Source organism: Mustela lutreola, chromosome 4, assembly GCF_030435805.1.
Source record: "Mustela lutreola isolate mMusLut2 chromosome 4, mMusLut2.pri, whole genome shotgun sequence".
Lineage (NCBI taxonomy): Eukaryota > Metazoa > Chordata > Mammalia > Carnivora > Mustelidae > Mustela > Mustela lutreola.
Window position 1 is genome coordinate 175,574,379 of NC_081293.1, and position 13,235 is coordinate 175,587,613.

The window sequence follows — 13,235 nt, forward strand, 5'->3', positions numbered from 1 at the left end:
AGAGATGATAGATTAATATTCCAGCGACAGCCCTGATGAGAACCCTCCTGGCAACTGCCTCTCTTTGCCTAGTATTGAAAGGATAGCTTTCCAAGTAGGTATATCCTGCTATAAATCAGAGCACTAATACCTGAGCTTCACAAGGACAGAGATTTTGTCTGTATTGGGTCATTGCTGTATCTGCAGATTTCAGGCAAATACCTTGCAAAGAGTGGGTGCACAATAACGGTTTCTTGAATGAATGGAAACTGCAACCTTTTTTTAAAAAAAAATAGGATTAACATTAAAAGCAAAACAAACAAAGAAAAAGTAAGAGGCTTCCCCACTTCTGACAGATTTCTGACCCTAAGAACGTCGGTGAGCAGGTGAGCAGGGCGGAGGAGCGGCACGGGAAGGATGACGGAAGTGCAAACATGTATGTTTAGCAGGTATTCTAGAAGTCAAGGATTTGGTTAATTCACAGGAATATGTGGTGTGGAATAGTACCAAACTTAACTCAGATTCCTGCGCACGTGTCACATTTGTATTACAAATATTTTATGTAGCATCTGCCTAACTCCGTGTCTATACTTACCCTTTTCCCTTACCAGGGTTTTCAGAAATCCTTCACCTCTGGCCAAGTGTCATAAAGTGACACTTTTACTTTCCACAAACCTTTGGCTTACTTTTATTAGTTGCTACTCAGCTAATAATCAGCTTAACATGATCCATCTCACAAGTAGGGTTGATTATATTGCATTACTAACAATTTAGCTCACAACCTTCTCGAAATTATTCCTGACAATCGCCTAAGGACATATTCGTTTCTAATGCCACAGCAAGCATTTTTTGAAAACAGAACGAAGTCCCCTTTCATAGCATAGACAAGCTAATAATTTGAAGCAGAAACTATTCATTTGTACACCCTCTAAATTTTCCTAATTATCTTTGTAATGAAAACTGAGAAAGTATTAGTCATCCTTGGCTGAGCTATACTCAATTCTACTTGCCTTTTCTAAATATAATGAAACAACAAACAACCTTAAAGGACATTATTAATTGATTAGACAAAATTTCTTAAAATGTTTATCATCTCATTTAACTTTGGAGCTTCCAGACATTAATAATGAGTCACCAAAATGCTATCATTGATTTATAATGCACATTAGCACATCAGGTTTGGCCCAAGAACTCTGTGGGTCCAGAAGGAAAAAGAAAGATGTTTACAAGTGAGCCATGACAGAAATACACTGAAAACACATAACAGTATACAATTAGGCCTAATTCGAGTATAATGCAGATTCAGGTTCATTTTATTCTAAGGAACTGCTTCTATCCTTGAAACTTCATGTAGAAAGAGTCCTTAGAGTTAGAACTCTATTGAGGGTGGTATAATTTTGCTTTGCCTTTGGGCATATAAGGTAAACATTTTAGAACAAAATTTACAGCTATAGATAACACAGAATCTGATCAAAGTTAACACACTTGGCGTTTAAGGCTAATCCACATTGGAAAAACAATCATTTCCAGGATGGAGATCAAGTATCTTAACACAGTGTTGCCTGTCTGAGTTGCTAGAAAAGGTTTCTTATTTAAAAATCGATCCACAGGATGTATTTTCACATTTGTCAGTTTCTTTCCACCTGTGTGCTAGAGGGAGGCACTTTAAGAGTTGTTAATGGTCCTTTTATCAGTGCAAGACACCGAGTTTCAGCAGTGATTGGTAAATATGGCAGGGAATTAAAATGAAATTGTATTAAAAAGAAAACAAATTGTTAAATTAGAAAATTTCGCCAAATCTCGCAATGATCAGTAATTTCTGATTTGAATAACTTCTTTGCTTAAAAAAAGATTAGTAGTTATCACCCACCTAGTGAATATACTACAGCTCCTGATGTTAAGGTATAATGGTTTTGCTATCTGGGCTCGTAAGGGGTCTTAAAATATTGACAAGTACTTTGAGTTATGTTGTGAGTAATACTTCAAAATATTGTATTATGCATAGGTCCCAAAGTGTCAGAAAAACTAAAATGTCGAATAGAACATACTGAAAGAGTTTAGTAAAATGTATAAAAATTAAAAGGCTAAAAAACCCACTCCATTTTAACATGTAAAAATAAATCGAATTGGTGCGTGGGAATCGAGTGGCTTTTTTTTTTTTTTTTTTTTTTTTTAGTTAGTTAGTTGGTATGTACTGCACCCGCCACAACACGTTGAAAAGTAGGTCCTGGTACACACTAAGGAATATCCAACCAGGTAAATACATCAGGGTGATGAGGCCCATGAAATTGAGCGGATAGTGAGAATAGTCCCAGGAACAAGCGCCGCACGTGCGGAGTCCCAGACCCCAGGACAACTCCCAAACATAGATGAAGATCACGTAGATGGGTATCCGCTTCCAAGTGCTCCAGCCACGACTCCAGTGGAGATGGAAGTAGAGCTTTTCCACCACGAAACTGCAGCTGCCGTACATAAAGAAGGACCAGAGTGACGTGTGGCCGCTGGTTACCCCATCTCCCTGCCCCAGTAAATTAAAGAAGAAAGTGAAGAAGATCTCATCCAAAAAGCCGTGCATTCCGAAGAAAAGAAAGCGGAGCAGGCCCGGCAGCCCGTGACTGGGGGCTCCTCCGACGCCCCTGCCGCCTCGGGGTAGGTGGCGCGGGCCACCTGCAACCACAGGGGTCCCGGCGCCCCGAGGGACGGGGGGCGCGCCTGGCCAACGCTGCTGCTGCTGCTGCCCTGGCGGCCGCCAGTACCGCAAGCGCAGGAAGCGGTTCAGAAACACATGGCAGTGGTAGAGCGCCAGCACGTACTGCAGCGCTAGGTCCAGTGTCCCCGGCACTGCCGCGCCTCCCGGCCCGCTGCACAGGCCGAGCAGCGGCGCCTGGCCCGCCAGGGTCTGCAGTGCCACGTGCGCTGAGGGGTAGAGGAGAAAATTGAAGACGAAGGCGCTGGGGCAGCGCCGCTGCTGCAGGTAGACCTTCTCCAGGGCGAAGTGGGTGAGCGAGTGCAGCAGGCAGCGATAGGGCGAGGAGAAGCCCAGCATCCGGAGGTCTGGGCTGCTAGCGAAGCGCCGAGCCGAGGACAGGAGCACGTCCAGGGTGATCCCGTGCATCCCGTAGAAGTAGAGGCGCATCCAGGCGGGCAGCGCAGCGCCGTCGGCCGGCGCTTCAGCAGTGGACAGCAGCTCTGGGCCGCTGGCCGCAGTCTCGCCTCCCGGCCCACAGGGCTCCCCGGGACTCCGGGGCGCGCTGCTCCTCCGCGCGCGACCCTCGCGGTCCGCATCGCTGCCCGCCATGGGCTCAGAGGCTGCCTGGGCACCCGAGCCCGCGCCGCCGCCGCCGCCGCCGCCGCTGGGTGCGTGGAGCTGCGGGGCCGAGGGGCCGAGCGCCGCGCCGCGCAGCCTCCCGGTCGCTGCCGGCCCCCGGGGGGGCGCGCAGGGAGCTCCGTTCCGGCCGCTGCCGGATGGCAGCAGGAGCTGGTGTGCTCGGGACACCGCGGGTCGCCCGGCTCGCGGAGTCCCCCTGCCGCGGACCCACCGCGCCCTGCCCTCCAGTCTTGGGTGAGGAGCAGCCGGCCGGCGCCCCCGCTCACTCTGCGTGGCCTAACCGGCGCCGCGGCCCGGCGAGGGGTGGTGGTGCTGGGGCTGCGAAGAAGAGTGCAGAGGCTGCTGCAAACCCCATCTCTCCCGCTCAGCCCCGCCGCCAGGGCGGCGGGCTCTTGAAGCGTACAGCGAGCAGCGACGCCCCTTTCCCCCGCCCTCCCCATGTCCCTCTCCGTCTTTCTCCACCGCTCCCGCCTACGCAGGGTCCCCTCCCGACCCACCTCCGAAGCCCATTCCCAAGGGGGTCCGCTGGCGAAGGCCGGGTCCTGCTTCTCCGCCCCCTTCTCCCCCCTTCCCCCGCCCCGCTCTGCACCTCGGTTCCGCGCGGTGTGGGAGGTGTTTGTTGGGGCGGAGGAGAAACACCTAACAGGTGTGATTGCGAGCTGAGGGGTAATCCCTGTATAGAAGAACCAGAGCCAGGGCCTGGCTGGCAGAGGCGACTGGCCTAGTGCCACAAACCAGAGGCCGGGCCAGAGACCAAACTGTGGTGCTGTATATTTAATGTTCTAATTCAAAGCCAGCTGTGTCCCAGCCACAAAGAATAAACACGAGACTCCACGCCTGCACGCCCCAGCATCTGAAATGTTGTCACGGGGCCTGGTTCACTTTTTCACTCTCTCCCCCTATCAGTCTGCTTTCCTAGGTTAGTCTACTGAGGGCCAAAGACAGAAATTCAGAGCCCCCCCAGAATTATGAAACGATGTGAAGCCAGCTGGGTTGGACACTGCTCTGGCTGCCAGAGCCTCCTATCAAGAACAGTACGGTTGCTCACACTGGCATACCCCCCAGTGCTGCTTTTCCCCTTGCAGAACTAGGTCATCGCAGAGATGGAGGGTGACATATTTACTTACTTACTTACTTATTTTGAAGAGAGGGTGGGGAATGTAGAACTCTGGTATGTTGGGGGCTACACTTTTTAATCCAATCCAGTTTTGGATTCTAAATCCAAAACTCAGGTTTAGAAATGAAAGGATTGAAAAGAACCTTAGGGGTAAATTATACTGATTTATACCCGCCCTGCCCCCATCATATCTAGGCAGAAACTAGGTAACAGTTCTGATCTGTAAGGAGATGGGATGGTTTTTTTTTTTTTTTTTTTGGATGGAAGGCTTTCTGGGGATTTTTTAATTAATTAAAAATTAATTTTTAATTTTCTAAAAATATTCTGAGGCCATACCTTCATTTCTTTTTTTTTTTTTTAATATTTTATTTATTTATTTGACACAGAGAGAGATCACAAGTGGGCAGAGAGGCAGGCAGAGAGAGAGGGGGAAGCGGGCTCTCTGCTCAGCAGAGAGCCCGATGTGGGGCCCGATCCCAGGACCTGAGATCATGACCTGAGCCCAAGGCAAAGGCTTTAACCCACTGAGCCACCCAGGCGCCCCATACCTTCATTTCTTAAAACATTCTCTTCCCTGCTCTCTCTCCTTATTTATTTCAAACCCTTATGTTAGTCTACAGTTGCTAAACTGTGATTTAGGTAAGAGAGAAATAAAAGTATGGTGAGAAGAAAAATTGTTAAAGTAGTATTACTTGTATAAGGTCAAAATAATGATTTTTTTTTCAGCTTTGTTAGCATGCGGTTTATTTGCAGACTTCCTTTGACAACTGTCAAAAGTCAGTGGGTGGAAACTGCCAGGGACATCATGCCAGGGACAGAAGCCTCAGGTACAGGCTTGTCAAACCAGCCACAAAACAGGAGACGGTTAGTTGCCCAAGTGCCTGAGCAAGTACAATGAAGAGAAATAATAATGCTAAAAAACTAAGTTCAACTGAGTAACTCTGAAGATCTAATCAGCTTTAATCAATGATTCATGAATTGGGCTGCATCCCATTTAATAAAGAGAAGTAAGCTCCAAGGAGCTGTACAAAAAGGAAGACTTATAGGCAGAGACAAGGCAAGACACAAAAGTTGTTAGTAAAAGAAAAGAAAGAACTGTTTTAGGCAAGGTAACCTTCCTTTGCATGGGTGTCTATCACATAGATACACTAGTGCTGATCAGACAATTCCAGATGGTAATTAAGTTGCATTTCTGTAAGTCTTGGTTTGCTGGCTTGGAGCAAGTGACTCCCTATTGCGCCCCGTATTATTTTTTTAAACACTGCAAGCATTTTCATGAGCACCTACTATATACAAGATGCTAAGTACCCTGGGAAAATAAAGGACTTTTAGATATATGGAATGCCCGAGACTTTCCACTGCAGACCAGGAAAACAAAGGACAGTGACTGGAAAGCACAGCATTTAAGAGAAAGCTTAAGGGAAGTTCAATAGAGTAAGGAATGAATGTAATGACAGAAGAAACAGTAAAAGGCAGCAGCCACATTAACAGTAGATATAAAAACCTTTCTTATTATGGATTGAATTACATACACGTGCACACACCCCCCTCTTATATGTCATAATCATCAGACTAAGGAAGGAGCACATTCATCCAAGAACGCTTGCAACTGCTGAATGGTGGCTCCCTAAAAATACCACCAAAATAACTTGTTGCTAAGGCAAAACGGAGTTTCTTGCTTACCATGGTTAAGGAAGCTTTCTTACTCAACAAAGTTTTAATAGCATTTTGTAGTGGGAAGGACAATGTACCATTTATGAGGCTTTTGGATTCTGGTTTAAGATGGATCTTTCAATACAAGGGCTTGATTAGAATTAGGTAATGATTATGATATAATGGCTTAGGATTGGTGGACACAAGACCACTGCTTTGAAGCGAGAGTTTCAGGGTGTTGAGAATAACTAATAAATTTTTATCTCACTGGACCAGAGCTTCCTAGAATAAGAAAGTTGTGTTGATGAAGACGGTACATGTTAATGAAGACAGCCAAACAATAACATCATGACCGCACAAACAATAAGCTTTGGAGATGTAGATGCATGATCTTGGTTTACACAATCTAAGGGTGAGGGCCAGCATGGAATCTGAGGACAGTAATTTGAGTAACGACAGGTAAAGGTAACAAAGAAGAAAGGTTGACATTGAGTGTAGTTAAAATGATGCTCATCCCAGGGGAAGGGAGAGAGAGGTTGACAGATAGTTCAAGAACACAGCTGTGTAAAATATTTGTAAGCATGTGTCTATCGTTTTGCTTTACCTATACTATTCTTTCTTAATTTTCTTTTGTTATATGCTAAAGTTCCAAATTAAAGATTTATTTTATATGTTCCTTAAACATCTGTGAGAGCAAATGGACCATTAGGAAGCAAATTATTAGTGCTCACTGAAAAAAGCAGAAAGATCAAATAGGAGCATGGAAACTTTTTTGAACATGACATTGTTAGGGGATCATCCTGAAAATCTTTCCTACTGTTTCTACTGCATGTCTTTACAAAGCTCCTTCTTTTTAAGTGTACTCCTTTTACTCTTCTTTCTGATAATCTGATTAATGGGGAGTCACAATGATATCAGGACAGTTTCCTTTTGTAACTCCTCCTGGTAGCTTTTTATGTACTTTTATATTGTCATTTTAAATTTCAGCCTTTCTTTCTGTTCCAGAAATGTCTTGGAGCTCTTGAGTTTTCACCAGAAAACTGTCTCAGTTAAGGATTATCCCTGAGATTTTACTGAGTGGGGCTCTTAAGGAACAGACTGAATAAATTCTTTTAAATTATAAAGCTTAAGGAAAAACTAAAACAGTAACAAGCTGTTTTGGAAAATCTTGCTTAAAAAATAAAATTTGACTTTGAGCAATATTCAAACTCCCTTTGTGTAACCTTTGCCAGCCTGCCAGTGCCTCCTCACCTTGGAACGCCCAGGATTGCCCTCTCCCCAGTTAATACCATTATGTTTTCAAAGGAAGTAGCTTATTTTGAATAATAATACTTGAGTACATTGGTAAACCCTTTTATTGGTAAGAGAGGTCATGACCGGTAATGGATACTACTTAATGTGCGTCTCCCTGTCAGCTATGCACTTCACAGAGCTTATCAGTAATTCATATAACTAACTGTTCTCTTAATTTTTAACAGATACTGAAACTGAAGCTCAGAAAAGTTATTTGTTCAAGGTGTTAGCTAATAAGTCAAAAGCCAGCTATGAAGTCATTTCCACTTGAGACCAAAGCTCATTTGCAAGACACTGTTATTTCTTACGTTCTCATATTAAAGCCATCTTGAATGAGTTGAAGTTGCAGATTTAATAAAAAAAGATCCATTCTGTTTATAGTGGGCATTAAGTTTATAGTGGGCATTAAGTTTATAGTGGGCATTAAGAATCCCCAGTCCCTCCCCCAGCTCCTCCACACCTTTGGCTATCATACATTTTATTTTAATCATCAATCTACACAATCATCTCATATTTTTGTTGTACTTGTTCTGTAGCTTTACTTGTTTATCCCCCGCCCCCCAACCTTCTGGGTTTCTTTACAAATTAGTAAGTGGCTATTTATTTGTACAAATGGAGCTATACAGAAGGGGTTGCTGTCTGTTGTGAAATAGAAGATAGAGGTCAGATTACAGGGAAGTTAAGTTTGGAAGGCAAATGTATTCCTGTGGCCTGCTAGGATGTGTCTCTAGATACTGAAGTTCAGCAAAGTCACGTCCTGTGGTTCCAGTTAACGCCCCTATTTGTGATTACCATAACCTAAAAACCTAGGTATGGTTCAGTACAGAAATTTAACTGAAAGACTGGCATGTGTTCATCTAGTTAACAAAGTCTATTTGTACCTGGTATCCAAACACCTAAGTGCATACTGTACTTCAGTATAGAAAAAACAAAACAAAACAAAAAAACAAGTTGCCAAACACAATTGTTTGCTAATCTGGGATTTGGAGGAAAAATCTATCCAGTTTTTCAAAGGCTTATTTTGCAGTGAGGTGTGATGAGAGGCAGATGAAAGTTAAATGAGCACATACGTCAGTCAAAGAACAGGTTATGGAATAGAAATTAAGTTTTACTCATGTTCAGACTCTGTCACACTTATTTATTGAGCGTCTACTGCATTCTAGGTGTTTAGCTATGAACGGACACTGTAAAGCTGAGCACTACATGGAACTTCCCCTCACTGAGATCACAGTTTAGGCTATGGTGTTTGTTCATAATCATTACGAGCAAGATGGTAAGTTCTAGATCTGATTAGCTGCCAGTATGCTAGACTGCCAGGTCCATCCTTACAAACAACAACCTAACTACTCACTTCCTTGCTACATAAAGGACAGAGCACTTGCTCGCTTGTTTCCATCTCCATAGTCAAGAAGCAGGCAAGTAGGTGGAAGGTTGGTAGGGCAAGTGCGACTTGTTGGCAGCTTCAGATCAACTACACTAATACCACATGAAAGGTCTTTCCTCTTCTGTCAGAGTGTTATGAAATCACTTAACTAACCAGTAGTAAAGGTAACGCATCTTACAGTTTAACAATGGCACTTCTTAATTTTTTTTTTCAGTCATTATCTGATTTTGCCCTGTCTTGTGACAACAGAGCTAGAGGTATTTTTCTAATTCATTTTCATCACGTAAAACCAGAAAATGCAACTTGCCAAAACTCACACACTGTTAGTGGCAAGGTTGTTTCTTTCTTTCTTCTTTTCTTTCTTTCATTCTAAGGCAGGTATTTACTAATTTATTTATTTGACACACACACACACACACACACACACACATACACAGAGCGAGTGAGCACAAGCAACGGGGAGCAAGAGCAGAAAGATGGGGAAGCAGGTTCCCTGAGGAGCAGAGAGCCCCATGCTGGTCTCGCTCCCACAACCCAGGGATCAGGGCCTGAGCTGAAGGCAGCTGCTTAACTGAATGAGGCACCCAGGCACCTCAGGGTTGTTTCTTACCTAAACTCCAAAACCTCCTTCCTCCAGACTACACTCCCCATCTTCCAAAATGTCTCCTGCCCACAGGAGGGTTCTCAGTGCCGCACTGGCTGTGCGAAACAAGGTCACTATCAGCACTCGGAACAGAGGAGTGATTTTCACTTGAATTCCAGAAGACAGGTGAAGGATTCCTGAGTCAGGCCCGCGGGCCAACAGCCTGGCCTTCTTTGGCTCTGTGGGGAGGATGCGATTCCTAAAATTCTGGGTACTCTTCGCCTTCCTTAGCTAAGCTGCTGGTTCTGTTTCCTGCCAGGTGATGGCTACTGGGTGGTTTTCTTCCTCTCACTGTAGTTATTTGGCCTGACCTGTGTGACCGTGTTCTTCTGTGAGTCATGCTGGGGACATACTGCTTTCCTCTGTGGTGATGACTGCTACAACTCTTGCTTTAGGGAATATGTATTTCTTATATTTATATCCTATATAAATTTTATTTATAAGAACTTAATGTATATTTACATATATTTTTCTTCATTCAACGAACAGTTATGGAACATGTATGTGCGATATTTTGTGTTATACCTTGTACATAAAAAATGAATATTGAAGTTTCAAGTATAGCTTACTATAAAAGATATACTTGTTTATTGAATAAATTGGAACTATATAAAAGTAGAAAGTAAAAGAAGTGCATATTCCCCATAATACCATTACCCACAGATAATATTATTATTATCTGTGGGTATGTAGTCTTTTGGTATGTAGTCTTTTAACAATATTACAGCATCACCAAAGAAGATTATATTATGCATTTCTTTATAATTAGTAATTTGCTGTTGTCACATTGGTAATTAGGGATCATCTTTCCATTGGGTAATCTGCTACATCATTGGTTATGATGATAAAAGATTCCTTTGTAGAGACAGCCCATAATTTGTTTAGCTAATCCCCAATTTTTGGCTAGTTAGGTTTTTTCAAAAAGTTTTGCTGTTATAAATGTCTATGTGACAGCATTCCCTTAATTATTTTTTTCATGTAGCCATGTTTATTTACGTAGACTACATACCTTACAGTTCAAATGGAGAATCAAAGTTATGCACATCTTAAGGCTTTGGCTTTTACTAAAAAGCTCACCAGTAGTCTTGCGGGCACCTTTGAAAAGTTCTGTAGAATGGGACTAGGAAGTCATGGCTGGTGGGAGGCTGGCCTTATGGTAGAGTCTTGAGAATATACGTTCGGGATGTGCCATGTGATGTGTGGTACTGATTGGACGGTAATAGAGGTAAGCTTTGAAAAAATCTATATATGTGTATTATTTTGAACAATATACTGTTACTTCTATCTCTCCACATATAAAATTCCATTGCTCATCTCTCCCTCTAACAGGTACTTCCTGCCCTCTCTTCTATTCTCTCTCCTTTATGTCCAGGTTGTATACACACCTTTTTGTGCCAGTTATACCACAACCAAAACATGATATTTATGCTCAAGCATCTGACCATCTAGTGAGGGAGATGGATAAATATAGACCACAAAGCTAAATAATACAAAGTATGACAGAAGAAAAGCCTGAGTGTGTCTGCACACTCAGGAAAGGGGACCAGACTCTAATTAGGAATAGGATCTTCCAGGCCACCTAGGTGGCTCAGTCATTAAATGTCTGCCTTTGGCTCAGGTCATGATCCTGGGGCCCTGAGTTCAAGCACCTTATCAGGCCCCCTGCTCAGCGGGAAACCTGCTTCTCCCTCTCCCACTCCCCCTGCTTGTGTTCCCTCTTTCGCTGTCTCTGTGTCAAATAAACAAATAAATAAATAAAATCTTAAAAAAAAATAAGAAATAGGATCTTTCTATCCTTCCAATATACTAACTTTGACTCCTGAATATCTCTCAGCCCCCATATTTAGCAATTATTTATTTGCTACTTTGCTAAATAATAATTTAGCAATTATTGTATAGTACTTTTACTCTCCAAAATCTCTTTTAAAACATTTTTATAGTTTATTTTATATAGTTTATATATTGTCTGCTTTCCATTTCCAATGTTATCACCCTTGTTCAGACCACGGTCACCTCAGACAGAACTATTCCAATAACAGGCTGATGTACCCAGCCCAAGTTTCTTTATCTTCCTCCAGTCTATCTTGGATACTGCTATCAGTGTAACCTCCCTCAACCATGACTTTGAAGATTTCATCACCCTAATCAAATACTTTCAAAAGGTTTCTCTGACTTATAGCCCAGAATGCAAGCTCTTTTTCTTGCTCATCAAGACCAAGTAATGATCAGCTTTTGCAGCCTTATCTCTTGTACTCATCTTTAATAATCTTCATCGGACCCCCTCCTACCTCAGTAAATCCTATCCATTTGCCAAGGTCTGTTCATATCGATACCTCCATAAAACTGGGCCAGACTTCACCTGCCTGAGGTATCATGATATATCATGAATTGATATATCATGAATTTTATTATGTCCTGCCTTTTATTATTTTTTTAATTTTTTTATTTTTTTGAGAGAGAGAGGGAGAGGGAACATGTGTAGGAAGGGGCAGAGGAAAAGAGAGAATCCCAAATCCCAAACAGGCTCTGTGCCCAGTGTGAAGCCCAACAAAAGTCTTGATTCCACGACCCTGAGATCATGATCTGAACTGAAATCAAGAGTTAGATGCTTAACCGACCCAGGTGTCCCCATCATGTACTGCTTTTATTGTTACTCTGAATTTTTCAGAATGTCTCATATCTGTTTTTTGTTATATTGAAAACTTATTTGAGTCACAAACACTGTCAGCATCTTATAGCTCCTAGGACAGAAATCTACACAGAGAAGAGGTCATTCAACTTCTGTGGATTCTGATGTTGATTTAAGTGAGCTACTGTTTGGACATTCTCAATCTTCTCTGATTAGATTATATGTAGATAAAATCTAATAATATTGATATGAACTAGGTCATGTACATTTCTCCTACCCTTCCACATTTTAATAGCCAGAGCATAGAATATCTAACTGAGTTCCAAACAAGGTCTTCTTCCTTCTCTTCATCCTCTCCTTCTGCTAAGGATTTCTATTCCTAGAAATCCTTAGCAGAAGGAGAGGATGAAGAGAAGGAAGAAGAGGAGAACCTCTTTCCTTCTCACTACCAGGCTGCATAAATCCTTCTATCATGGAATTCTCTTACCTAGGAATCTTTTTGTAGAAAATCATGGTGGGGGAGGACAAAAGGAAGAAGGAAGGAGAAACATATAGAGATGTAGAGAGTAAGCATGATCGTGTCTGGCCATCCAACCATTCCTTAAGCTCATGTACACAGCAGACATCATTATGGCAGCAGTTTGAGTCCAGAGTTTGCCTTTGAATCACATTCAAAGGAATGATAAAAGAAGACATCATCAATTAAGAAAAATGAATTGTATGTGGCATTTCCATTCTAGAGTGTATATGGGGCATTTATCTCTTTTTGGGTAAATTAGATTTATGGTCATTTGCATTTATACACATATGCTCTCATGATTGGGATAAGTGTTTATTCTATAAAAGTTCTCTCTCTGGTAAGCAAATCCTCATAGTAGAATTTTTGAGATCACAAGCTTTGCTAGTACATTAAGTATATTATTTTCTGAGTTCCACACAACTATTTTTTAATATTACATGACATGAGGTGAGTTCTTTTTTGTGTTTAAGGCTAAAAAAATCATTGTTTGGAGCCAGAATCAACAATTCAGAAATAAATGCGTTAGAATTTGCAGAACATTCTTAAATTGAGTTTCAACAAAACTATTAGAATATTATTTTATGGCAGGGATCTAGGCTCATTCAGTACAGTTATGTATAGACAGATTTTTTTTTTTTTTTGTATTTGTGGAGTATTTTATAGTCTACAAAGTGCTTTCAGACTTCTTT

The 13,235-nt window shown here is 42.2% G+C and overlaps 1 protein-coding gene across 1 annotated transcript; it reads right to left on the bottom strand.

Annotated features, from left to right (window-relative positions):
* Positions 1–267: 267 nt before the first annotated feature.
* TMEM229A (transmembrane protein 229A) lies at positions 268–3,387 on the bottom strand. The gene has a single exon (XM_059171744.1). The coding sequence runs from the start codon at positions 3,275–3,277 to the stop codon at positions 2,156–2,158; it is 1,122 nt and encodes a 373-aa protein (XP_059027727.1). The 5' UTR covers positions 3,278–3,387; the 3' UTR covers positions 268–2,155.
* Positions 3,388–13,235: the final 9,848 nt, after the last annotated feature.

Excerpts from the sequence above, each read along its gene's own strand:
- TMEM229A (XM_059171744.1), bottom strand. The coding sequence starts at position 3,277 with ATGGCGGGCAGCGATGCGGACCGCGAGGGTCGCGCGCGGAGGAGCAGC.